Genomic DNA, 27,871 nt, shown 5'->3' with positions numbered 1-27,871 from the left:
ATTCCAGGACCCTAGGACCCCAGGATCATGCCCTGAGCCGAAGGCAGACACTCAACCACTTAGCCACTCAAGCATTCCCAGAATAGATTTTTTAGTATGGTGTGAGATATGGTCCAATATATTTTTTTCATATTAATATCCTATTCACTCACTACCATTTGTGGAAAAGAACATATTTTCTAAATCACGTTTTTGAGACAAACCTATATGAGAAGGCACATTCAGAAAACATTAAGTCTTTAAAAGCAGAACTGTATATAATCATGTGACTAATTTGGAATGCTTTAGATTGCCAATATAGATGTAAGAAATTTGATTTATCTTTTTTTTTTTTTAAGATTTTACTTATTTATTCATGAAAGACATAGAGAGAGAGGCAGAGACACAGGTAGAGGGAGAAGCAGGCTTCATGCAGGTAGCCCAACATGGGACTCAATCCTGGGTCTCCAGGATCCCGCCCTGGGCTGAAGGCGGCGTTAAACCGCTGAGCCATCGGGGCTGCCCTTGATTTATCTTTAGAGTTGGCAAACTTCTTATGTAAGGAAGGAGGCAGTAGGAACACCTGACTGGCTCAGTCAGTTCAGCATGCAACTCTTGATTTTGGGGTAATGAGTTCAAGCCCCACGTTGGGGGTGGAGCTTACTTAAAAAAAAAAAAAAGAATGAGTAAATATTTTAGGCTTTGGGGTCATATAATTTCTGTCCTGACTACTCACTGTTCCTACAGTGTGCTACTGTAGCAAAAAGAATAGCTATAGACAACATGTAAATAAACGGGCATGGTAGTATTCCAATCAAAATTTATTTACAAAACTAAGTAGAAGGTTTGATTTGGCCTGATGGCTATGGTTTGTCAACTCCTGCTCTACATTGTCAAAAAATGACCAATAATTATGTATTTCTCTATTTCTTTGTATCAGTGAAAACCTGTTACAGGAATAGGCCTTTGGCAGACAGATGGTCTGATCCCTCTTAGGAATGGTTCACAGGAGATATTGATTCATCCAGTCTAAGCTACCTTAGCTGTTTCATGTGTATTTAAGTTAAGACTGAGTGGATCAATATTACTTCTCCAGTGAATCATCCCTAGGCAGTCCTTTAGTGAGACTTTTCAGAATGGTTTGGAAGGAAGGATTAATGTGGTATAAAGTTCCCTGAGAGGAAAGGGAATGGAATTCTTGAGGACCTGATTGGATCATCCTCCCAAGTCAGGCTATTTTATTGGCAGCTTGATAACTCTTGTGGGGACCTGAAGATCCGGGAAGTTTGCACCTAGCACTGGAAACACTGCTGGGTTCCTTGTTTTAGTGCAAATGAACTGTGTTCTCTACCTAAACTAAAGACTGTATCCTCACCCTGTGTCCATAGCCTGTTTTCGTCAATCACTTCAGAAACTCTGAGAATAGGGGCACCTGGGTGGCTCAGAGGTTGAGTGTCTGCCTTCAGCTCGGGTCATGATCCTGGGGTTCTCCTCATGAGGAGCCTGCTTCTCCCTCTGCCTATATATCTGCCTTTCTTTGTGTGTCTCTCATGAATAAATAAATAAAATCTTGAAAAAAAAATTAGAAACTCTTATGATAGTTACTTTTCTTGTTACAGAAAATAACCTTCATTGTAAGTGAATATCAGAAACTGATTTAAAAGCCACACACCAATCACAAATCAAGAAAAAACATCTTTAATCCATTTACATTTACATTTAAACATTTACATTTTCCCCTTCTGAAAATGTTCTTTTTTTGCACTTCATGATATTTTATTATCAGCTTAATGAACACTGTCAGTTTTGTATGGGTCTAAACAGAAAAGTGAAGTTGTCAATGCATTTTGCTGAGGGATTTAAGCTTCAACCTCTCGTTTAATTGTCAAATTTCCATTCACAATTTATGTATTTTAATCAACCACTATAAGTTTTAAATGGCATCATTTAAGGCTCAGTGAAGAGATCCCTGGGTGGTGCAGTGGTTTAGTGCCTGCCTTTGGCCCAGGGCGCGATCCTGGAGCCCCGGGATCGAATCCCATGTCGGGCTCCCAGTGCATGGAGCCTGCTTCTTCCTCTGCCTATGTCTCTGCCTCCCTCTCTCTCTCTCTCTATGTGACTATCATAAATAAATAAAGATGAAAAAAAAAAAGAATCGGTGAAAAGTGAATCAAATTTTATTTAAGTAGCTGCTTAATCAAATCATAGGATTTTAGAGATAACAGCAGTGGACAAGTTAGCTGCCACAGAGCATTGTCCTAAATGTTTTCTGGAAACTTCTCTCCCACTAGGTTCCTCAACTAGACACAGCTGTTTGAATCAGAAGTTGTTCCCTTCACACACATTTGGCCAACAAGCACTGTTCCTAGACAATCTGGAACTGAGACCAAGGGATTTTTAGCCTGGGTGTGGCTGCTGTCTTGAATACAGGAAATGAAAACTCAAGAGCTGCTGTTTGTGTTATTTTCCACATGTGACCTGAAAATCATAGTGAGCTGGACTACAGCAATAGTGAAAAATAAAACGAGTGCAGAGGTTGGGGTAGAGGGCGTCCCTGCATGGCTTAGAGCACACCAGTCTATTCCTGAAGCTCAGCTTCAACCCAGCTTCTGTGAAATGCACATTTATTCGTTAAACCAATTCCTTCTTCTCTCTTTCTCTCTCAAGCTAGGTAAAGGGGGTTTCTGTTAGTCATAACTAAAAATATTTCTAACTAATACATCATGTAGTCCACACTTCTCATTGTACAGAAAGAGAAACACAAGTTCAGGAATGATAAATGATTTGCTCAAAGACCCCCTTTCAATGACAGACTAGAACCTAGCCTTCTCCCTCTTTGCCAGGTTTTGCTCCAGGTGATGCTAGATAGACATTTATTGAATGAATGAATGAATGAATGACCCCATGAATGAATTAATCTTGAATCTCAGCTTGCAATTAGCTTTTCCTAATGGGTTTGCTCTCTTCTTTTGGCCCGAATAAGGGACAAACTGCCTCTGGACTACTTACATCCAGAAGGGAAAACACTCAGCTTTAGAGTTGTGCTTCTCCTGCTTAGTTTGAGCTAATTATGGAAAGGCCTTATTTGGTATAGTAGATTCTGTGCACTGCCCAGGTGTCCCCTTCAGAAGGAGGCATTCATTTCTCTAGCTCCTGGCTGCTGAAGGTTTGTAACTGTTGCTCCTTCTAGTTGTCCCACTGAAGGGAATTGCCTTGGCAAGGTTATGCAGGTTATGCCTCTTCCTTGGGGTCTGTCCTCAATGATTGCTGATGCCAGGAAACAAAAGTCCGGTCCCCTTGCCTCAGCTCAGCACAATTCTGAAGGTCATTTCATCTCCAGGCTTCCTTTGCAGCTGTGTGGCAGTTCAACAACTCCCTCTGCCCAATCTTCCTTACTCCCTCACAGGGGCTTATTCCTGAGCACACTCCTTAATTTAAAACTTCTGCATGCACAAAGTTGGTTTCTGTGGGAATCTTATCTAAGACAGTACTACTTGCACTCTGTTACCAGAGTAAAAGATAAGTGGAGCAGAAAAGCTACATAAAGCAATTTGTGTCAGAAAGTTTAAGATCCCCCAAAGTTCTTCTATCTCACAAATGAAACTCTATTTTTTTTCATTCTAATTGATATTTTTAAAATAGTGTTAGCTGTGAATTATTTTAAACTGTTTACTTAAGACATGAAAAGTATAGCATCTTGGGCACCTGAGTGGCTTAGTTGGTCAAAACATCTGCCTTCTGCTCAGGTTAGAGTTAGATTTGGGCTCCGGGGTCCTCGGGCTGAATCCCGTGTTTGCCTCCCTGTTTAGTGGGGAGTCTGCTTCTCTCTCTGCCCCTCCCCACCTGCCATTCTCTCTCGCTCAAACGATAAGTAAAATCTTAAAAAAAATTTTTAAGTAAAAAAAAAAAAACCAACACATCTTGTATCTTGTATTCTATTAACCACTTTCTAATAAATTACTTTTATATTCTTAAAACTGCTTAATCCCTGGTAATCCCTATATAACAGTAATTACACTACAGCTGTCTCCTTTGCTGGTCTTTCCTGCTAGATTGTCTTGTCTTTGAATCTCTAGCACCTAACTTTCAGACTGTCTCTGAGCAATTCAGGTAATGTTGGTTGAATAAATAGGTTGCATTCAGTTGAAAATCAGAAAAAGATTATAGCAGGAAAAGAATTCTTAAACTGAAGGCCTGAATCACATTTCATTACATAAACTTTTAAAAAAAATTTCTTAAGTTTTTATTTATTTTAAAGATTCTATTCATTTCTTTGAAAGAGTGACAGCACAGTGGTGGGGAGGGTGGGAGAGGGAGAGGGAAGAGCAGACTCCCCACTGAGCCTGGGGAGGGACCCAGGTGCCCCTGAATAAGATTTCTTAAACTCAGAAGCCTTGAGATATTAACAATGGATTGTCAGAAAGACATTTTAGAAACTTGTTTGTCTCTAAAAGAATTAGTATCTGGAATTCCGAGTTTGGCAACATGTGAACTAAACTAATGTAGAACCATTCCCTCAACAAAATGCTGAGAGATTCAGTTTTGATTTCCTTCAATTTTTACTTCGAAAAATTTCAAAGCTACAGAAATTTTTTTCAGTTTGGGGCCATTACACTCAAAGTCTGTAAACAAACAAAAAACACTTGCCCTTTTTTTTCTTTCTCTGAGTGTCTTTATGAACTCATGGGTTATTTTTTAATTAAATTTATTAGTCCATGAGAGTCTTACTATTTTTGATCCATAAATTGTCACAAATTTGACTGAAGAGTTCTTTTGATCTGACTTCTGTATCTCTTTACATTATATTAGTCTTTTAGTATTTCTTTGCATTCTCGCTCATATTACACGGCTGACCTCACAAGAAAACAAAGGAAATTCCTATTTGCTAGAAAGAAAAGATAACTGAAAGCCAAAGCAGATTATAATTATAAACTGACACTGAGGTAGCCTGGGAGGCTGTGAGGGGACCTGGAACTGGATCTTAACAGCTAGGGTGATGAGCCCCTCAACCTGGGTGTAGCATGGAATAGAACTGAGATCTCTGTATAAAGCAACTTCAAAGAGCTGCAAGTACCATGAAAGGGGACTGAAAACTGTTCATAAGGCCAGAGAGACAGCAAAGATCCAGAAACTCTATGTGGAGGAAAAAAAAAAAAAATCCCTGGTGAGAGAAGAAAATCATTACACCATTCAGTGATTCAGGATGAATTTTAAATTACCTGAGTGGGCAGTCTGGGTGGTTCAGCGGTTTAGCCCCGCCTTCAGCCTAGGGCGTGATCCTGGAGACCCAGGATCGAATCCCAAGTCAGGGTCCCTGCATGAAACCAGCTTCTCCCTCTGCCTGTCTCTCTCTTTCTCTCTCTCATGAATAAATAAATAAAATCTTTAAAAAAAATTACCTGAGTGTTATGGACATCTCCAAGGTACTCTTGGCATACCTGGCAAAGGCATTCATAAAATCTCTTTGGAGGGACACTGTAATAATCTACAATTCCACATTAGATTTTCAGAGAAATAACAACTGCCATCCAAGATATACACACATAATCGAGACGTTAAAAGACATGAGTAATGACTGTCATGAACATAGGAGTACTGAAAATCTAGACAGTTGATAAAATAGAATATTCGGAGAGATACTATAAAATTAGTATCTTTTCTTAGAGTATGTAAGTGAGCTAGGGAGTTGGGGGGGAAGGAAGAGGAGCAGACTCCACACCCAGCATGGAGCCATTACCCTGAGATGGTAACCTGAGCTGAAATCAAGAGTTAGATGCTTAAATGACTGAGCCACCCAGGCACCCCTAAAATTAGTATCTTTTTTTTAAAATTAGTATCTTTAAATGATGAAACATATAAGGAACTATGACTAGAGATTAAATCACTGTGCAAAAGTGTATTTGATATAAAACCCAAACACAATGACCAGAAATGAAAAATAAAGTCAATGAAATTATAAGAGAAACCATGGTGTGAATAAACAGATCAGATACAGATGAATAAAGCGGTAATGAATTAGAGCAGATACTAAACCAGTAAAATTGAGCAAAGTACCGGAATGAAAAGATAGATGTCTAAGAAAAGCTCTACTAGAAAAAAACTGTAGAGAATGTTTGTGAGGTAGATAAGAAATTTCCAAAATTGAAACATGGCATGAATCCTCAGAAAAATGAAATACACAAAGTTTGAGCAGGATAAACAAAAATAAAATCCCTATCTAGAATACCAAAGAAAACACAATAATCTTAAAACCAATCATAAAGAGAGGGCAGATTAGGCAAAAGGGATTAGAATTAGACTGCTAATAAATATCTAAGCAGTAAAACAAGGTTAAAAGACAATGTAACAGTGTCTGTGAAGTGCTAAGAGCAAAAAATGCAACATAGAATTCTGTACCTAGTAAGTAAACTATTATTTAAGAGAAAGGGTGAAAATTAATATTTTCAGATACAGATAACCGCTGAAAGAGATATTAAGAATGTATAGAATAGTCAACTGCTACTATTTTTCAGTTTTTGACCAATACTACACTTAAAAAGAAAACCACTGGCTTTGTAGAATTTTTAAATAGCTTTATTGTATTACAATTAACATATTAGTTAACTATATAGAAGTAAAGGATACATATGCATTTTGTACATTTTTTGACATGTGCATACACCCATGAAACCATCGCCACAATCAAGGTAATGAACGTCTATACATCAACCTCCAAAATTTCCTCATGCAGCTCTTTATTTTTATTTTTTAAAGATTTTATTTATTTATTCTTGAGAGATACAGAGACCGAGAGAGGCAGAGACACAGGTAGAGGGAGAAGCAGGCTCCATGCAGGGGTCCTGACATGGGACTCAATCCCGGGTCTCCAGGATCAGGCCCTGGGCCAAAGGCAGTGCTAAACTGCTGAGCCACCGGGCTGCCCCTCATGCACCTTCTTAATCCCACCGTCCATCTCATCCCCTGGAAACTACTGATATGCTTCCTATCCTTATGAAATTAGTTTGCAGTTTCTAAGATTTTATATAAACAGAATCATAAAATACATACTTGTTTTTATCTGGTTTCTTTCACAGAGGTTAAGTATTTTGAGATTCATCTATGTGGCTGCATGCAGCAATAATTCATTTTCTTTTTTTTTATTCCAGAGAGGTATTTCCTTTGTATGAATATACTAAAATCTCTTTATTCATTCATCTGCTGATGAATATCTGGGTTGTTTCCAGTTTGGGGCCATTACAAAGAAAGTTGCCAGAAATAAGTCTTTTTTATTGAGATATAATTGACAATAAAACATTGTATCAGTTTCAGATGTACAATGTAATGACTCAGTATTTGTATGTATTATGAAATAATCACAATAACAATAATTAAAATAAAAGTAAGTCTAGTTAAAATCCATCATAGCACATAGTTGCAATATCTTTTCTTGGGAAGAGAACTTTAAAAATTTACTCTTAGCATCTTTCAAATATACAATATTACTAACTATAGTCACTATGTTGTACATTACATCCCCATGATTCATTTTTTTTTACAACTGGAAGTTTATACCTTTTGACCACCTTTGATCACCTATTTTGCCCATCCCCCACTCCTTGTCTCTGGTAGCTACCAATCTGTTCTCTGTACCTATATGTTCAGTCTTTTTGTTTTCAGAGTCCACATATAAATGAGATCATACAATATTTGTCTTTCTCTGACTTATTTCACTTAGCATAATGTCCTCAAGGGCCATTCATGTTGTTGCAAGTGGCAAGATTTTATTCTTTTTTATAACTGAATAATATTCCTATGTATGTATGATACACACACATTTCCTTTATCCATTCATCCATCGATGACACTTAGGTTACTTCCATGTCTTGGCTCCTGTAAACTTGCTGCATTGAACACAGGGGTGCATATATCTTTTCCAGTTAGTGTTTTCATTTTCTTTGGATAAATACTTAGAAGTGATGGATCATATGGTAGTTTTATTTTTAATATTTTGAAAAACTTCCATACTGTTTTTCCATCATGACTGCACCAATTTATATTCTACCAACAGTGTTCAAATATTCCCTTTTGTCCAGTCACACCAAAACTTGTCTTTTAGATAGATAATAGTTATTCTAACAGATATGAGGTGGTATCTCATCGTGGCTTTATTTGCATTTCATTGATAGTGATTGTGAACATCTTTTCATGTACTTATTGTCCATTTGTATCTCCTCTTTGGAAAAATGTCTATTCAGATCCTCTAGTCATTTATTAAACTGAATTGTTTTTTGCTATTGAGTTGTATAGATTTTTTATATTTTTTTAATATTAGCCCCTAATCAGATATGATCTGCAAATATTTTCTCCAAGTCCACAGGTTGCCTTTTCATCTGGTTGACAGTTTCCTTTGCTGTGCAATAAAAATAAGTCTTTGCATGGATAAATACTTTTATTTCTCTTAGGTAAAAACCAAGGAGTGGAAAGTGTGGATTATATGGGGAGTATATGTTTAACTTCTTAATAGTTTTTAAAAGTTGTTATTTTGCATTGCATTCAGTGATGAGTGGGAATTTCAGTTCCCCTAGATTTTTGCCAACCCTTGGTATGGTTACTCATATTAATTTTAGCCACCAGAAAAGGTATGTAGCAGCATCCAATTGTGATTTTAATTTCTAATGACTAAAGATGTTGAATATCTTTTCATGTGTCTATTTCCCCTTTGTACATCTTTTTGATAATTTGATAACTTGAAAATTCTTTCAAATATTGATTTATTTTATTTTTAAAGATTTTATTTATTTATTCATAGAGACAGAGAGAGAGAGGCAGAGGAGAAGCAGGCATCATACAGAGAGAGCCTGATGTGGGACTTGATCCAGGGTCTCCAGGATCACACCCTGGGCTGCAGGCGGCGCTAAACCGCTGCGCCACCAGGGCTGCCCTATTGATCTATTTTAAAAGTTAGGTCATCTCCTTATTGTAAAAGTTTTTTTATATATATATTTGGGATATAAGTTCTTTATCAGTTTACTATTTGTGAATATTTTCTCCCAGTCTGTGGCTTTCTTTCTTTTTTCATTCTCTTTACAAGTTGCCTTTGACAGAGCAAAGGTTTTTAATTTTGATAAAATCGAGTTTATTAATTTTTTTCTTTAATGTATGGTGCATTCTGTGCCATATCTAAGAAATCTGTGCCTAACCCAAAGTCACAAATATTCTCCCATTGCTTCAAGGTTTAAGATTTAGGTTTTACATTTAAGTCTATGATCGATTTTGAATTAATTTTTATATATTGTGTGAGGTAGGATTAAAGTTCCATTTTTTGCATATGGGTATCTAATTTTACTCTTTTGTCATAGCTGATTTAGCTATTTATGGACCTTTATTTTTCCTCATAAATTTCTGAGTAAATTTTAGTAGTTCCTCAAAAATTCTACCACAATTTTAACTGAGATTACAATGAATTTAAAAGTCAATTTGGGTAGAATCAATATGAGCTTAAGTTTCCCCAATTACATCACAAATTCTCTTGCCTTAGTCGTCAAAACCACCTTCATATTTCTAAATCCTACTGAAATTTTCATTGTGATTACACTATAACACTGCCTCTCCAATGAAACACTTTTTTTCACTTTGCTTCCAGGACCCTACACCAGGGGTCAACAAACTTTTTCTACATGGGGACCAGATAGCAATTTTAGAGTTTGTGGACCAAACAGTTTCTCTTACAGTTACTCAACTATGCCATTACAGTATGAAAGCAGCTATAGAAAATATGTAAATGAACAAATGTGGTAGTATATTCCAATAAAATTTTTTAAAAATTTTTTTAAATTTTTAAATTTATTTATGATAGTCACACACACACAGAGAGAGAGAGAGGCAGAGACATAGGCAGAGGGAGAAGCAGGCTCCATGCACCGGGAGCCCGACGTGGGATTCGATCTCAAGTCTCCAGGATCGCGCCCTGGGCCAAAGGCAGGCGCTAAACTGCTGCGCCACCCAGGGATCCCCAATAAAATTTTATTTATAAAAAAAAGGCAGTGGGTCAGATTTAGTATCTGTGAGCCACGGTCTGCCAATCTCTTTTTGTTTTCATCCCACCTTACTGAAAACTTCTCTGTCTCTTGTGCTTATTGTTCCTCATCTCCTTAACCTCTGAACACCAAATTCCAGGACTCAACTTTCCTTCTGTAGGTATAATCAATTTCTTGGTGATTTCATCCAATATTAGGATTTTAAATACTTTATCTATATTAATGGCTGCCAAATAGGTAGGTCCAGTCCAGACAACTTCCTGAAATCCAGCTGTTACATTCTATGTCTTATTTCTTGTGCCCAAGATTGCGAATCCGAGAAACCACCATGGAGCCGACACCGATGCAAGCGCACGACAGTTTATTAGCAAGCTCAAGCTTGGGTCCAAGTATACCCGACACAGAGGAGCAGGGACTTGGACCCCGAAGTGGGTTACAGTTGGGTTTTTTATAGGCTGGTCTAGGGGATTTCCAGAAGGGATGGAAGAATTCTAAAATGGGACTTTCTACCATGGGCGTGGGCTCTGTTGTCTTTCTGATATGGGGTTCTCTGCCGAGGGCAATTCTGAGCTCTGTTGTCTTTCTGATATGGGATTACCTGCCGAGGACATTGAGGACATTCTGTAGTTTTTCCCCTTAAAGTTCAGCTCTTATTCACAGGGAACTAAGATGGATGTACTTGTGCTAATGCTAAACTTTAGGTGGGATGGTCTTAATTTTTCTCAGCCTCCACATTATTAATATCTCCACCTGGATAACTAATAGGCATTTCAATCAATACATGTTCAAAACTAAACTCCCAATCTTTTTTCATAAACCTAGTCTGCTTTCACCATAATAATTGATGACAACAATATATTTCCAGTTGCTCAGACCAAAACCCTTGGGAATCACCCCTTCCTTTTTTTTTTTTTTTTAAGATTTTATTTTATTTATTCATGACAGATCGAGAGAGAGAGAGAGAGAGAGAGAGAGAGAGAGAGGCAGAGACACAGGCAGAGGGAGAAGCAGGCTCCATGCAGGGAGCCTGATAAGGGACTGATCCCGGGACCCCAGGATCATGCCCTGGGCCGAAGGTAGGCACTAAACCACTGAGCCACCCAGGCACTCCCATCTTTTCAAAACCATCTAATAGCTCTGCATTTTATTAAGAGTGAAAACCACAGTCCTTGTAATAGCCCATGTAAACTGGCACCCACTCCCCACCTTGCACCACTGTATCATTTCTATGATTTCATCTCCTACTATTCACCCACTTTGCTCTGGTCACTGCATTATCTTTAAAGAGCAGCCATGAATCAGTCTTACAACACTGCACTAGCAGTTTGCTGTTTGGAAAGCTCTCCCCTTGGATATATGCATGGTTAGATGCCTTATTTCCTTGTCTTTGCTCAACTATCACTTTTTTCCTGAGATGTTCCCTGATCACAACATCACCCTATAGTTCCTGGCTTCCCTCCCTTTTCTTCCTTACCTTTCTTCAACTTACTTATCACCTTCTAATTTACTTGTTAATTTTGTTTACTATCTATCACCTCCAGAAGTAAGTTCCCCTAGGGCAGTGAATTAGTGAGACTCCCAAAAGGAAATAGATGGTACATTTAAAACAGTTTGAGAATGATTTACTTGTAAAGAGACTATTTACAAAACTATGAGTGTAGGGGAACCCACATGGATAGTAGCAGATGAGCTGTTGCAACCCAGGCCTGAAGAGGAAAGGGAAGCTCTTACCCAAACCGAAAGGAGAGAACTATACAGAACTCACCGTGAGAAAAGCTTTGAAGGGTTGTGCAGCCTGAGGCAACCTCCCAGGGATTTTGGAATGTTGAATGCTGTGAAAACAATCCAGTGGAGAGATGGGGGAAAAAAAGATTTGGTGGAGGAGAGGGATAATAATTTTAAGAAAAATGTCCTTAAATGATTCTAATATACAGTAACTTGGGATATGATCAAAGTTGTCTTATATGTAATCAGGAAAAGAATGGGCTATCTAGGGCAGCCCTGGTGGCTCAGCAGTTTAGCGCTGTCTTTGGCCCAGGGTGTGATCCTGGAGACCAGGGATTGAGTCCCATGTTGGGCTCCTTGCATGGAGCCTGCTTCTCCCTCTGACTGTGTCTCTGCCTTTCTCTCTGTGTATCTCTCATGAATAAATAAAATCTTAAAAAAAAAAAAAAAAAAAAGAATGGGCTATCTAATAAATGATGTTGAGGCAAACTTTTTCCCTAAAAATATAAAATTAAACCCCACCCTCATATTACAAACAAAAATAAATTCTAGATGGCATAAAGGACCAAACATAAAAAGCACAACTTAAATGCTCAAAGGAAAATGTATTATAACATCTTTATGACAACAGAGTAGAAAAGAACTACTTAAAAAGGGACAAAAGCAAAATAAATAAAGGATCTTTTAAAATGGATACACTAAAATAAACTTCCATACTACTTTCAGGTTTATTATAAATAGTGTTAAAAGACAAGTCACATTATGGAAGAAGACATTTACATCACAGATAACAGGATTAGCACCAAAAATATATAAAAAGGAATCAGTAAGAAAAAGCCAGACAATCCAAGAGAAAAAAGTGGACAAAGGATATGAACACATTCATAAAGGAAAACTGTAATGACTAATAAACACAAAATGATCTACCTCACCTGTAATTCAGAAATGCATTTAAAACATGATGCCATTTCATATCCATTGATTTGACAAAAATGAGAAACCATATATAAGGATATGGAAAAATGGGACTGCTCTCACAGTGTTGACTAGAATATAAATTGTACAACTACTTTAAAGAACAATTAAAAAATTCCTGAAAGGGGACACCTCGGTAGCTCAGCGGTTTAGCACCTGCCTTCAGCCCAGGGCATAATCCAGGAATCCTGGGATCGAGTCCCACATTGGGCTCCTTGCGTGGAGCCTGCTTCTCCCTCTGCCTGTGTCTCTGCCTCTCTCTGAGTCTCTCATGAATAAATAAATAAAATCTTAAAAAAAAAATATTCCTGAAAGGATTTATGTATATACCTCATGAGTCAATGGTTCTGCTTCCTCATATAAATTCAGATAAACTTTGGGTACAAGAATCCATGTGCTGGAGTTTTTGGTAAATTTGTTTGGAATTTCAAAAAACAAGACAATACTATTGTTCAAGAGACATGGATAAGTTAGTCATTCTTATAATGGATTGAGACATAAAAGACCCAGAAATTTATGCAACAAAATAGATAAATCTCAAATAAAAAAAATAGATCTCTAAAACCTAATGTATGATGAAAATAAATTACAGAATACATGGAACATAACACTATTTTCATTTTAAGATCTCAAAACAACATATTGTTTTGAATATACACATATTTGGTAAAAGTATAAAAATAAGTATGGGAGTGATATCCACCAGTAGTAAAACAGTAATTATACCTGAAAAGAGGAGAAAGAAAAGGAAGTGGGACTTCAGCTTTTTAAGACTTTGTGACTTATAAGGAAGGACATCTTTAAACAAATATGGCAAAATGTAACCTCTGTCAAATGTGGGAATGAGATTCATGAGCATCTGATACTCTAGATGCTAAAATTTGAACTATTTCATAATTAAGTTTTAAATAAATCAGTAGTAGGAACGCCCAGGTGGCTCAGTGGTTGAGTGTCTGCCTTTGGCTCAGGGTGTGACCCCTGTGTCCCTGGGTCCCCACAGGGAGTCTGCTTCACCCTCTGCCAATGTCTCTGCCTTTCTCTGTGTATGTCTCTCATGAATAAATAAATAAAATCTTTAAAAAAATCAATCCCTAGTAGCTTAAGTACTGTACTTTAAAAATTAAACATTGTTTTACTCACTGAAAAAAAATATTTAAACATGTATTAGTTACCATAATAAAAAATCCCCAATTTACCAGTCTTTTCACCAAATCTCATTTTTGTACCTAACTACAATTGGCCCTTGAACAACAATGGGGGTTAGGGGCATTGAACTCCTCACAGTTGAAAATTGACACATAACTTTTAATTGCTCCAAAACCTACTAATAACCTCCTTGTTGGCCCTACTAATAACATAAATAATTAACATATATTTTGTTATATGTATTATACACACAATTTTAATAATAAGGTAAGCCAGAGAAAAGAAATTAAGGAAATCATAAGGACAAGAAAATACATTTATAATACTGTACTCTATAAAAAAAAATAAGGCCCACATAGAAGTGCACCTGTAAATAGTTCAAGTACTTGTTGTTCAAAGGTCAACTGTACTAACATAAAGCATATGTATTTTTTTAAAAGTATGTAGATTTTTATTTATTTGTATGTATGTGTATGTATATGCATAAATGTGGGCAAAAATACTTTTTTTTTAAAGATTTTATTTATTTATTCATAGAGATGCAGAGAGAGAGAGACAGAGGCAGAGACACAGTCAGAGGGAGAAGCAGGCTCCATGCAGGGAGCCCCATGTGGGACTCGATTCCAGGTCTCCAGGATCACACCCTGGGCCGAAGGCAGCGCTAAACCACTGGGCCACTGGGGCTGCCCCAGTTTTTTTTTTTTTTAAGTCTATTGCTATTTTATAGTTTTGTCTGCTAATATAAACAGGATTTTTTTCTTATATATATATAAAAATATATATATCTTGAAGAAAATTTCAAAGCCACTGGTTTTAATAAAATAAACATGTAAATTATTAATCTTTACTGCTCCTAATGGTAAGTTTATTAAAAAAAAATCTGTTGAGATATTCAAATTAATGTGAATAAAGAATGGGACATAGGATTAATAAAATTCAAGGAAAAAAACTAGGAACTGCTAAAAATGTTCAGTGATACTGAAATAATTTAAAAACATTAAGTTAACCTAAGTCAGTCAATTTTCCTCCATATATATAATATAGATACTTAATGAAACAATAGTAAGTCAGGGAATTTACCAGTGACTGCGTTGTGACAACTTTCAGCATTCTATTCTAAGAGCAAATTTCAAATATGAAACAACTTTTTATGTAGGTATAATTTCCACATAAATAAAGCTAAACATGGGAGATGAAAAATTAATGTAGCAAACCTTTTGACATGCATAAACCATTTCACAGACTACTAAATACTTTATATACATATATTTTTTTTATTGGAGTTCGATTTGCCAACATATAACAGCCAGTGCTCATCTCGTCAAGCGCCCCCCTCAGTGCCCATCACCCAGTCCCCCCGTCTCCCCATCCACCCCCCTTTCCACTACCCTTTGTTCGTTTCCCAGAGTTAGAGGAGTCTCTCATGTTCTGTCATCCTCTCTGATCTAAATACTCTTCTTACAAGTATAAGAAGGCATTAAAGATAGTCAATGACTTCATGTCAAGTATAATATGAAGAATTTAGAAAAGTCTTTGATCTCCTAAAATCATTTTATTATTTTTAAATTAAATTATTTTAAAATATGACATTTCATATCCAGTATGGATATACCTATGTTTTGCCAACAAACAAAGCTTGCATTAAGAATCCTGCAAAAATTAAAAACCCTGTATCATCATTGAATGGGAGAAGAAACACAGTCCCAGAGAACACAATGTTCACTAAGAAAAGAGAATGGTAAAGATACACAGATAAAAGAGAAACAAGAAGAATATTAAGTACAATTTTATAGTTCCCACCATTTAGATGGTAGGATGGCAAGCTGTTTTGTGATACTGCCAATCACATCAGGGATGGATGGGACATGTGGAAGAAGAGCCATTTAAGTTTTATTGATGAAAATGGGAAGAATGTAGCCACATAATACATTTTCACAATAAAGTCTAGCTGTGGTCTAAGTACACTATTTCTACTAAGGCTGTATTATATAGTTTGATTAAGGTCATTATTTCCTAAAAAAAATAATAAAGGATTTCTTTATTCTACAGTGATCCTAGGTGATTTTTATATTTTATTCATCTATCCTTGAAAGACTTATTAGAAAAATGTCTTTACAGAAACAGAGAGATATATTCTATTTCTGAGAGGAAACCAAATAATTGTTTCTTAGCTATAGAAAGAATTTCAGTGCTTTAGGAAACAAAGGCCACTTTCTGTTGAGAGTTGGCACACACTATGATTTTTTTTTGACCAATTTAATGTTTGTGGGACTAAACAAATTTAATATAATAATTTCAATCTGTTTCATTTCACATGGGAGGAAAATCTACCAGTTTGTCAAAACACTGCATTCTTAGTTAAGAACAAAATACTCTTCAAGGTCAAAGGGAAATGAATATGACATACCTCCTGAGCATTTATTTTAGTTAATAAAGTTTGATTTTCAAAACAAATGACATGTCTTATCTAATGCTGTTTAGAAATATTTAACTATGTTCTGCAGTTTTCAACAATGTTCTCTTAATGTGAAATTTAATTATGAGACTTTAATTCATTCATTTTCAAGAAGCTAGTTCTGAAATATGTGCATTTATAAAACTTTTGCCAGTGTTATATATTTAAGATTAAAAACTACAAAGACTTGATTTTATACTCATTGCTTCTGAGTTGGTGCATCACAATATGGCACATTTTCTACAAGGAGTTCTTTCCTAGGGACCAATTCTGAAAGAAAAACAAAAAGTAATTGATATCATTAAAATTAAAATTAAATGAATATACACTCTTCCTCCTAACATTTGTAACAGTAAAATAATGAATTTTAAGGTAAATCTTCCAGAAATATTTTATTTCAGTTAACTTCAAAGGTAAAGTCCTTGATTTTAAATGGAGACTGTTAACAGGATTCTCATTTCAGATTCTATTAAAATATATATGATCAACTTAACCCTTTATCATTTATATATTTATTAAATATAACTAATTACTTGAACAGAATTCTGCTAATGCACATTATCACCTATCTGATGACAGATTACTGAGAATTAAAACAATCAACTTGAAAATTTGTTAAACTGCCTACTATATAAAAAGCAAGACCATTTTCCTAATTTAAAGATTCTAAATTTTACTGAATAGTGGTTCTCAAATGGGGGTATTTTCGGTTGTCACACCAAGTGAAGAATGCTGCTGGCATTTAGCGAGCAGGAGCCAGGGATGTATGGGACAATCTGGTGCTGTAAAGAACTATGTTGTTTAAAATGTCAACAGTGCCTTACTGAGAATCCCAGTTAAACAACAACAACAAAAAAATCTTACTGGAGGGATGCCTGAGTGGCTCAGTGGTTGAGTGTCTGCTTTCTGCTCAGGGCGTGATCCCAGGATCCAGGATTGAGTCCCGCATTGGGCTCTTGCAGAGAGCCTGCTTCTCCCTCTGCTTGTGTCTCTGCCTCTGTGTGTCTCTCATGGATAATTAAATAAAATCTTAAAAAAAAATAAAAATTATATAAAAAAGCTTACTGGAGATTGAGATATAGCTAATTAAAATACAAAATTTTGTAAAGATCAATGATTTTTCCTTTTTTTTCCTCTAGAAGAGCTGAATGATTAAAAAAATGCTCATATCACATTCTATGAAATAACTTGGATATAGTCTTCAAAAATATCAGGGTCACGAAAGACAAAGAAAGACTGATTGCTTCAGATTAAGGAAGACTAAAAAACATGGTAACTAAATGCTATTTGTGTGATTCTCAACTGGATCCTAGACCAGAGCGAATTTTTCTTCTTCTTTTACAGAAAACAAGTTAGGACAAATGAAAACATTTGAATGATCGAGTTGTATCTGTATTAATATCCTGGTTTTGGTAATTACATTGTAGTTTTATAAGGGAATATCCTTGCAAATTTAGCAAACATATATGTAGGTATTTTTAAAAAATGCACTCCTTCTCCAAATCCAATCCTAGTGGGCTGTCATGATTTTAAAAATGACCATTTGGGGTAAAGAAGCATTATGTTTACAATTTATCCTCAGACCATTCAGAAAAAAATTGAAGGACGGATAATAAAGCAAATGTGGTAAATGTCAGCATTTATGGAATCTGGGTAAAGAAAATTTCTATACCCTTCAACTTCTCTTACCTCTTTCCTATAAATTTCAATTATTAAAAAATTTTTAAAAGGTATCACTAAAACAAATTCAAAAGGAAAAATAACTTAAAAATAATGTTATGAGGGGATCCCTGGGTGGCGCAGTGGTTTGGCGCCTGCCTTTGGCCCAGGGCGCGATCCTGGAGACCCGGGATCAAATCCCACATCGGGCTCCCGGTGCATGGAGCCTGCTTCTCTCTCTGCCTGTGTCTCTGCCTCTTTCTCTCTCTCTGTGTGACTATCATAAATAAAAATTTAAAAAAAAATCCATATAAAAAAATGTTATGAGCCAGATTATAATTGTGGTTTACCAAAATGAAAATCAGCTAAGTCATTATTATTTAGCCATTGTTTATATCTCCTCTACTACCAATCTTTGGCGATACCACCAGAGAGCAAATTATAGTTTAGGTTTTAACTTATTAGCAATGGCAGTAAATTGTTTCACTTATCAAACACATATGTGCCATTTTATGCTGAACATCACCAAATGAAGATGCAGAGGTGAATATCTAAGGCTCTTCAGCACAGCATAATGACTACAGTCAATAATACTGTATTGCATATCTGAAAGCTGCTAAAAGAGTAGATCTTAAAAGTTCCCAAGAGAAATAATTTGTAACTATGTACCTAAATAGGCATTAACTAGACTTACTGTGGTAATCCTTTTGCAATATATATATTGAACAGAGGGGACTCGAACCTCCCCTGCTGAGGGCTGCATGCTACTGCATTTAAATTGCTACGTTGGCTATGGGGTTAACAGCTGTTGTCCTGGCAGCACTTGGAGAGCAAGTCTAATAGGCCCACGTGTAATCTGCTGTGAAAAACCATTTGTATAGTGTGTTTCATTTTTTAATGTGTGAAAATGAAGAAAATTAAAGGGAAAAAAAAGGAATCATGTACAAATGAAACTATTATTTTCAATTATACCTCAATTTTAAAAGTAAGAGATTTAATTTTCTCAAATATCAAGAAATAAAGATTAAGGCAGTCCTGGGCTACTTCATACCTCAGGTCTTTGCTACCACTAAGAAGCAAGGCTCTTTTTACTTTTTTCCTAATCATTGTTATGTACAGGTAGTCACAGGCAAACATCCTGATAGTTTTTAAGCATGAAGATTTTCATCCTTTGGTAATGGTCTCTGTGTTCTGCCCATTCCCCCAACTCTAAGATTAATGGATACTTCTTAAAGTAATGAAAAATTACAGGCCTCAGTAAGTAAATGAATTGTATGTATATCTGATCTTTTTCTGGCAAATGGAAATTGCTTGAGGCACTGATTTTATTTCATGTCAGAACTCAAAAGCCACCTGTCTGTACTGGCTATAGGGTGAGTGGGTAAGAGCAATTCTCATTTTCAACACTGCAAGACTGTAAATCTCAAGTATAGGACTCTCAATCAGATAGAAAAGTGCCCTTAGCAAAATAGTACTTCCTTCCATATTTGCTTTGCACCAACTAGCTTAATCTGCATTCATCCTCTTTTTCAATGTTTTGCTGAAGGCAGGAAGAAATAACCAGAACATCTTGCCATTCTGGTTATTTCTCTTATTTCTGTAGCCTCAGCTGGTCTTTGGTCTGTGTCTCAAGAAACACAATGAGCCACTGACCTTATGTTTCATTACTACATAATGAGGACCATCAGCCTAAAGGTTGTAAAGGTCAGGTCCACATAGTCCTATCCCCTCTCTAGTTTTTTGCCTTCCATTCAACTAATTCCACATTTTAGGTTATGTAATTTTCTGTATCCTACTTCTGATAACAACTTCTATTGTTCTTAGTTAAAAGAAACAGAAGCTGACTCTGGCTGATGAAGCAGAAAAGTCATTTATTAAAAAGGTTATTAGTCTAACTCATGCAAAGATTTTAAGGGCTTAAGCATCAGGCAAGCTTAAGGCTAAGCTTCCAGGAACAATGTATAAAAGTTATACTGCAAAACTGGCCTGATAATGAAAGCTGCTGGTGCCTACTGGGCACTAAAAGAAACTGCCACCACTTATACTACCATGGAAAACAAGATGTTACATTTCAGACGCTGCTGGAAACTCAATTTTACTACATCTACTCCTGCCACCACACCTATGCCACTTCTCAATCAGTAACTTGACTCTGCAACCACTGATGCTACTTCTGCCTGCAATAGAGATTCTAAGCCAACCCTCTTTTCTCAAGTTCATTTCTGAATATAAGTAAGTATACTGCACCTATATCAAATTCTATGCCTGAGGTATAAAGAAAACTGAGGAACTGAATTTCCTAGATTTTATAATGGGAATTTAGAACTCAGCAAGATGGATATCCCTGAAACAAAATTATCAATTCAAAGAGTGGTAAATAACCAGAAAACTTGCCAAAATTCACTACTCCATCCCTTTATCCAATTCACTTTAAATGATTTTTGAAATCAAAACCGCCTTACAATTGAATTTTTCTAAATTAACTCCTAGCACTTTCATTAGGCTAAATATATCATAGGCATATTTACATGCTGTTATGCTATTTTCATTGTAATACTGCTTTATGGATTATAAAATCCCTGATTTTGCTCTCTGTATTAGACATCAACGTATCATAACAACATAAGTTTACTGAAGTTGTCAAATCTTGAAAAAGAAGTATACTGAGATCATGATTTATTTCCTCTACTTTAGGCCCCGGAAAAACCTTATCTATTATGGTCATATGAAATATAACAATTAAAAAGTAATTTCGTCAAATAAAAAGCCTTTAATTCACTTGTGGCCCAAATCAAAATATAGGTCAAAATTAAAAATAAATAAATAAAAGAGGAAGGAGTATTTCTTTTTCTTGAAAAGATTTTATTTGTTTATTTGAGAGAGAGAGAGAGAGAGAGAGAAGAGAGAGCATGAGCTGGGTGAGGGGCAGAGGGAGAAGTGGACTTCCCGCTGAGCAGGGAGGTGGACTGGGGTTTGATCCCAGAACTCCAGGATTATGCATAACCTGAGCTGCAGGCAGATGCTCAACCAACTGACCCACCCAGGTGTGTGAGGAACGAATATGTCCAAACTCTTTATGAAGCCAGAATTACTCTGATACCAAAACCAGACAAAGACACTATAAGAAAAGAAAACCAGAGGCCTAGATTTATTTATGCAACCAACGTTTGTCGAATCACATGAACTTGTCTTAGAACAAAAACCATAAGATAGTTTTAGGCATAGGCATATATGAAAAACCACAGAACAGAAGTTTAAAAATGCACCTGAAATAAAGAATAGTTTCCTGGAACTTTTTTTTTAATGTAACACCCATGTATTTTGTTTGTCTCAATATATGTAAGAGAAGAAGTTAAAAAATGTGGATAATGCTGTTTAGAAATGAAGTATGATTAATATATAGCCACCCGAAGTCCTAAGTTTTCTTTTCTTTTTTCTTTTTAATATTTTATTTATTTATTCATGATAGACATAGAAAGAGAGGGAGAGAGGCAGAGACACAGGCGGAAGGAGAAGCAGGCTCCATGCCGGGAGCCCAACGTGGGACTCGATTCTGGGGCTTCAGGATCACGCCCTGGGCCAAAGGCAGGCACCAAACTGCTGAGCCACCCAGGGATCCCAGTCCTAAGTTTTCTTGTTCACAATTTGTTCAGTATACATTTTCTTATTCATAATTTTTCTAATTCACAAATTTGGTGACTGTCTATAAAATACATGTTTGATAAAGGTCAACAATGAAACCAGCTGCCAATGTTCATATGAGAAAGAGGGCTTTCACAAATGTCAATAATCAATGAACAGTGTAAATCAAGGGGATAAATTCAATATTTTTATAAGACATAGTTATTATTTTTCTATGCACTATCTAGGAAGGATAGGCTAAGACCAATGATGAAAATGATATGAATCAAAGATTATGATCAATCCAAATGCATGTACTTGAGATACCAAAAACAAATACACAAACAAGCTACACACAGAAAAAAGTAGGGGATAAATGGAAAGAAGAGTTTCCCTAACATTTTTTCTTTGTCCTGCCCCCAGTTTCCCCAATATTTTAAAAAAGATTTTAGAAATAATGAATCAACAAAACTAAAATTCAACCTATGGAATGGGAGAAGATATGTGCAAGTGACATATCCAATAAAGGGTTAGTATCCAAAATATATAAAGAATTGATACAACTCAACAGCAAAAAATCCAATTAAAAATGGGCAGAAGATATGAACAGACTTATCTCCGAAGATATACAGATGGCCAATAGAAATGAAAAAGATGCTCAACATTACTCATCATCAGGAAAATGCAAATCAAAACCACAATGAGATCTCACCACATGCCTGTCAGAAGGGCTAAAATAAAAAAGACAGGAAACAAAAAGTGTTGAGGATGTGGAGAAAACAGAACCTTCAATCATTATTGGTGAGAATGCAAACTGGTGCAGTCATTGAGGAAAATATGGACATTTCTCAAAACATTAAAAATAGAACTACTCCATGAGCCAGTAATTCCAATAGTGGGCTTTTACCCAAAGAATAAGAAAACAATAATTCAAAAAGATATATGCACCCCTGTGTTTAGTGCAGCATTATTTACAATAGTACATAGGCAGAGGGAGAAGCAGGCTCCCTGCGGGGAACCCAATGCAGGACTGGATCCCAGGACCCCGGGATCATGACCTGAGCCAAAGGCAAACACTCAATCACTGAGCCACCCAGGCACCACTGTTTACTGCTCTTATAAATACAACTCAGATCTAATAATTTCTGATATATTCTCATGAACTAAAATTAAAGCTCTGTAGGACTTACACTATTAAATATGAAGATTTATTATGAGGTTGCAATTATCAAGACATTATGACATATGATTCATGGATAGAAACACTAATTAGATTATAAAGTTCAGAAACAGATATATGCATATATAGTTATCTGATTTTACAACAAGAGTGATCCTGCAGTGCAGTGGGGAAAAAGTGTTCTTCTCAATAAATGAGGCTGGATTATTAACTGGACAGTCACATGTAAAAAAGTAATTTTTGACAAATAGCTTATGATTTCACTTCTATGTGTGACCAATAAACAACAAAAACAATGCATTAAAAAAAAAAGCAGAAAGAGACCTAGAGATACAGAGAACAAACTGGTAGTTGCCAGAGGGGACAGTGGTGGGGGAGTGGGCAAAAGGGGGCTAAAGGGGAGTAGGAGCTACAGGCTTCCAGTTTTGGAATAACTAAGTCACAGGGAAAAGGTACAGAATAGGGAATATAGTCAATGATTATCATATTACACAAAGTGCCGTCTGATGACTAATGGAAGCTACACTTGGGATTAGCATAGCATGTACAGTGTTGTTGTATCACTATGCTGTATACCAGAACCTAACATAACATTTTGTCAACTATACTTCATTTCAAAAAAAAAAATCTTGACTATGTCACACCATATACAAAAATCAATTCTAGTTGATATGAACAACCACGTGAAAAGATCAAACAATAAAGCTTTGGGAAGAAAGTATAGGAGAATCTCTTTATGACCTTGCTTGAGATAGACAAAGATTTCTTAAACAGGACTCAAAAGTATCTACAATAAATGAAAAAACTGACAAAGATTACATTAAAATTAAGAACTTCTTAGCAAAAGATAACATTACCAAAACAAAAGGCAAGTCACCAAATAGAAGATTCTTGCATATCCAACAAAGAATATGTATTCAGAACATACAAAGAATTTATTCAAGTCAAAAATAAAAAGGCAGATAAGCCCTTGGAAAAATGGGGAAAAGACTTGAACAGACATTTTATAAAAGAGAGTATCAAAATGGCCTTTTAACAACTGAAAAGGTGCTAATACTTCATAGGTTACCAAAGAAATGCAAATTAAAATCACAATGCACTAACATTACACAACCACCAGAAAGGCTAACATTTCAGAGATAAAGAGTACCAAGTGTTGGTGAGGGTGTCAAGCAACTGGAGCCAGACACTGCTGCTGGAAGTGTAAATTAGTCTAACCACTTTGGAAAACTGGTTAGCAGTATCATACATTAATTTTGATAATTACAGTGGAGTATTACAAATGTATTTTTCTCTTATGATTTTAATACTTTTCCCTAGCTTACTTTACTGTAAGACTATAGTATATAATATATATACAAAACATGTGTTAATGTACTGTTTATGTTCTTGGTAAGGCTTCTCATTAATAGTTGGCTAACAGGGGCTAAGTTTTTGGGTAGTTAAAAGTTAAATAAGAATTCTTTTTTTTTTTTTTTTTTTAAGAGAGAGCGAGCAATTAAGCAGGGGGTAGGGACAGAGAGAGAATCTTAAGTAGGTTCCATGTCCAACTCAGAGCCTGATGTGGGGCTCTTGTCCAAGACTCTAAGATCATGACCTGAGCCAAAATCATCAGATGCTTAACTAGTTGAGCTACCCATGTGCTCCTATACATTAATTTTCTAATGTGCAGGATAGCAACTCTAGCCCCTGCGCTGTTCAAGGGTCAACTGTACACACACACACACACACGTAAATGTATATGTAAATATATGTAGAAAATTTTATTTTTCATATATGTATAAATTTTAAACCAAAAGGCACATTCAATAATGTTCAAGGAATCCATATTCATTATAGTCCAAAACTAGGAATAACCCAAACAAACAACAGGAAGGATAAACTGTGGTATATTTAATCAGTATTTTTTTTTAAAGATTTTATTTATTTATTCATGAGACACAGAGAGAGGCAGAGACATAGGACAGGCTCCATGCAGAGAGCCTGATGTGGGACTCAACCCCAGGACCCTGGATTCATGACCCGAGCCAAAGGCAGATGCTCAAACGCTGAGCCACCCTGGTGTCCCTATTCAAACAATATTTATAGAATTGTTACTATAGAACAATACAGATGAATCTCCCAAATACAATGTTGAGAGAAAGAAACCAGACAAAACAGTAATCCTATATGATTCCATTTACATGAAGTTCAAACATTTTATTATATTAAATTAAAAATCTACAGTATTAACAGTTAGGATAGTGGTTAGCTTGTTGGAAGGCGGTATCTGGAAGGGACATGAGGGGCTTTGGGGATGTTGGTAATATTATTAAATAGCTTACTATGGATGTTGGTTACATGGATATTTCACTTTGTGAAACAGGATGCATAGTTACAAATTGTGCACTTTTCTGTTTGTATGTTATACTTCAATAGTTTACTTTAAAAAAAGAGAAGGCTTTCAAAAATTTGAGTATCATTTTTGTTGTTGTTGTTGTTGTCTCCAAAGACACTTTAGAGAAATTTTAAAAAATGTAACGTGAAATAAAAATTCTGCTGAAGCCCTATAAACAGTCTGGAGGTATAATGGAGGATCCTCAACTATATTTCCATTTCCTAGAATTATTTTTAAAGTAACTCTAATCATAGAATAAAAGGTAAAGAACTAGATAGTCTAGGCACATGATAAATGGTAAATGTTAAGAACCCCAAATATGATGAAAAACAAGTCATACTGTCTTTTAACTATAGTTCTGTAATGTAACCAGTAGTTAAGATTAAAAAGAAAAAGTAAACTTAAAAAAGAAAAAAAAATCTAGTACAAAAAAAGAAAAGTTTCATAATCTAGCATTTCTAAATAGTAGCCTTACAAAAGTACACAAGATATACTGCATTGTCTGGCAAAATCAAGCTGTTTTACTAATCAGCATTAAAAGTGCTGCAGTTGCTCAATATTTTAAAATGCAATGAAGTCAGAAAACATTTTTCTTTAATTTTACTTACTTAGTGTATTGTGGTCTGTGTGAATACCTTGTATAACAGATGTTCTGAGTAACAATTCAACATCGGAACCTATTTTTATTAGCTGTTAAGAAACCAAACAGAATAAATCCTTTGGGTATTTTTTTCAATGGTCCATATGAATGCACTGTTTTTGAAAATTGTAGATTTACTGTTATTTCTTTTTTGGTAATGCGGCCTTTAACTTACCATTTCAAGCATACAGGAAACTCAGACATGTGTGTACTTTTAACTTTTATCCATCTGTTCTGTATTTTGTTTCAAAATAGATTCAGAGTATTTTTTGTTAGAATATATATTTTATGTTTAAAATTCTGTTTTCTTTTTCTTTTGGAGGAGATTGAATCTTTTTTTTTTTAAGATTTTATTTATTTATTCATGAGCGACAGAGACAGAGAGAGAGAGGCAGAGACATAGGCAGAGGAAGAAGCAGGCTCCATGCAGGAAGCCTGATGTGGGACTCAATCCAGCCATTCCGGGATCACACCCTGAGGTGAAGGCAGGTGCCCACTGCTGAGCCACCCAGGTATCCCTGAATCTTTTTTTTTGTTTGGATATTCTAAACACTAGGAAAAAAAAAAAAAACAACACTAGAAATAATACTGAATCAGGAGTTGGAACAATTGAATTCCATAAATGGCTCTATCATTAAGTATAAGGCTTTGGGTTAATAACTAAGTTTCAGTACTTATATGCAAAATGAAGAAGTGGACTAGAACAAAGATTCTCAAAGCTGAGGATCCCTGAGGGACCCTGAGACCCTTTCAGATATCATGAAGTAAAAATGATTTTCTCAATAGTAGAGCTTTCTGCATTGTTTGAGTTGTAAGCAGAAGTAGAACCTGCTCCATGGAATACCATTTTATATGAATGAACCGCAGAAAAAGTATGATCATTCAGACTTGGGTATATGGCAAACATTTCCTTGAAAATGAACGAGCTGACTCTGTTACTTCAAGAAAACAACTGTATTTGCTAACAATAATGAAATTCAAGTTTTCAAGAAAAAATTAGAATTCTAGGGAAATTGTATCTGCCACTATGAGCTTGATAGTTTCTCAATAATTACAGATTTTTCTGATAAGATATTAATATTAATCAATACAATTTTAAAATATTATATACTGAACTATGTCAACATTTAGAAGATATGTATACTTGGTGAACCTATATTTTCCAAATCAATGGTACAAGACGTTACAAAATCATGCATGGTTAAAAATCTATTCAAAGAGAAAGATAGGGATCCCTGGGTGGTGCAGCGGTTTAGCGCCTGCCTTTGGCCCGGGGCGTGATCCTGGAGACCCAGGATCGAATCCCACGTCGGGCTCCCGGTGCATGGAGCCTGCTTCTCCCTCTGCCTATGTCTCTGCTTCTCTCTCTCTCTCTCTGTGTGACTATCATAAATAAATAAAAAAATATTAAAAAAAAAAAAAAAAACAAAGAGAAAGATAGATTAAATCTATTGGTCTAGTAAATGAAGACTTGAGGGCAGCAGAAGAACATCCTAGGAATAAGCAACAGCATAAATGCCCTGAGATAAGAACATTCTCGGTAAATTCAAGCACCCTCAAAGAACGCACTGAGACTGGAAGAGTAAGAGGGATGGAGTGAGCTAAGGTGGGAAGTTAACAGAAGTCAGATGACAGAGTCTTATAGGTCATATTAGGGACTTTAGATTTTACTTTGGGATGAAGCTAGGGGGTTGTGAGTACAGGAGTAATGTGATATGCCTTCTTATTTTTTTTTTAATTTTTATTTATTTATGATAGTCACACACACAGAGAGAGAGAGAGAGAGAGAGGCAGAGACACAGGCAGAGGGAGAAGCAGGCTCCATGCACCGGGAGCCCGACGTGGGATTCGATCCCGGGTCTCCAGGATCGCGCCCTGGGCCAAAGGCAGGCGCCAAACTGCTGCGCCACCCAGGGATCCCGCCTTCTTATTTAAAAGGCTCAATCTGCCTTTAAAAGTACTGAGAATAAAAAAAAAAAAAGTACTGAGAATAGGATGTAGGGAGTTAGAGAGGAAGATGGGAGACTCACTGGGAGACTGTTGTAACAATCCAGTGAAAGACGATGGTGGCTAACTAGGAGGTAATGATGGGGACGAT

General features: G+C 36.0%; 1 protein-coding gene across 6 annotated transcripts in view; it reads right to left on the bottom strand.

Annotated features, from left to right (window-relative positions):
- Positions 1-12,429: 12,429 nt before the first annotated feature.
- LYRM7 (LYR motif containing 7) overlaps positions 12,430-27,871 on the bottom strand; it is a 28,073-nt gene continuing 12,631 nt past the window's right edge. For 4 of the 6 annotated variants that reach the window (XM_077911544.1, XM_077911543.1, XM_077911546.1 and 1 more), the window contains exons 4-5: positions 25,742-25,823; positions 15,374-16,566 (exon numbers count right to left, since the gene is read on the bottom strand). In XM_077911544.1, coding sequence (XP_077767670.1) covers positions 16,496-16,566; positions 25,742-25,823 — 153 coding nt within the window. In that variant the 3' untranslated portion in view covers positions 15,374-16,495. Of the gene's footprint in view, positions 16,567-17,160; positions 17,326-25,741; positions 25,824-26,076; positions 26,326-27,871 lie in introns of those variants that run through there. The other 2 variants (XR_013387613.1, XM_077911547.1) reach the window with 2 other exon arrangements.

Source organism: Canis aureus, chromosome 10, assembly GCF_053574225.1.
Source record: "Canis aureus isolate CA01 chromosome 10, VMU_Caureus_v.1.0, whole genome shotgun sequence".
In the NCBI taxonomy this organism is placed as follows: Eukaryota; Metazoa; Chordata; class Mammalia; order Carnivora; family Canidae; genus Canis; species Canis aureus.
Note: the sequence above shows the minus strand (reverse complement) of the source record. Positions and strands in the feature narration are given on the sequence as shown.